The 375-nt window shown below is 41.6% G+C and overlaps 1 protein-coding gene across 1 annotated transcript in view; it reads left to right on the forward strand.

Moving 5' to 3' along the window:
• Positions 1-77: 77 nt before the first annotated feature.
• The window catches only part of LOC119588167 (transcription factor SPT20 homolog), a gene marked incomplete at its 5' end in the record, with an annotated part of 1,820 nt that continues 1,522 nt past the window's right edge, over positions 78-375 (forward strand). The window contains 1 exon segment of the mRNA XM_037936871.1: positions 78-375. Within this exon segment, the coding sequence (XP_037792799.1) occupies positions 78-375 (298 nt within the window).

The raw sequence follows: 375 nt of genomic DNA on the forward strand, positions 1-375 counted from the left end.
AGTTTAGCGATTTGTAGTGGAAGCAGGATGTACAGGTGAATTAATACCACTGTTTCTGTCTCTCCTCCCCTTTCCAGAGCGGAACGCCACCAAATAAAGCAGAATCGGCACACATAGCAGCGCAATTTGCCGCAGAAGTAGCAAAAAAAGCAGCAGAAAAGGATACTATGGAAATAGAGACAGTAGATAATGTAGTTAGGACTAATAAACCAAGTGAGTCTAGCTCTAGTAATGTAATAAATAGTGTTAGTAGAGAAAGTAAAGATAAATTGAACAATAGCATAGCAAGTAAGGCCGAGTCAGTGAATAGTGAAACAGTGGACAGTGTTGGAAAGGCAGTTCCTGAATCAGTGGAGGTCACCAAACCTCAGCCCA

The sequence above is a fragment of the Penaeus monodon genome, chromosome 23 (genome assembly GCF_015228065.2).
Source record: "Penaeus monodon isolate SGIC_2016 chromosome 23, NSTDA_Pmon_1, whole genome shotgun sequence".
NCBI lineage: Eukaryota > Metazoa > Arthropoda > Malacostraca > Decapoda > Penaeidae > Penaeus > Penaeus monodon.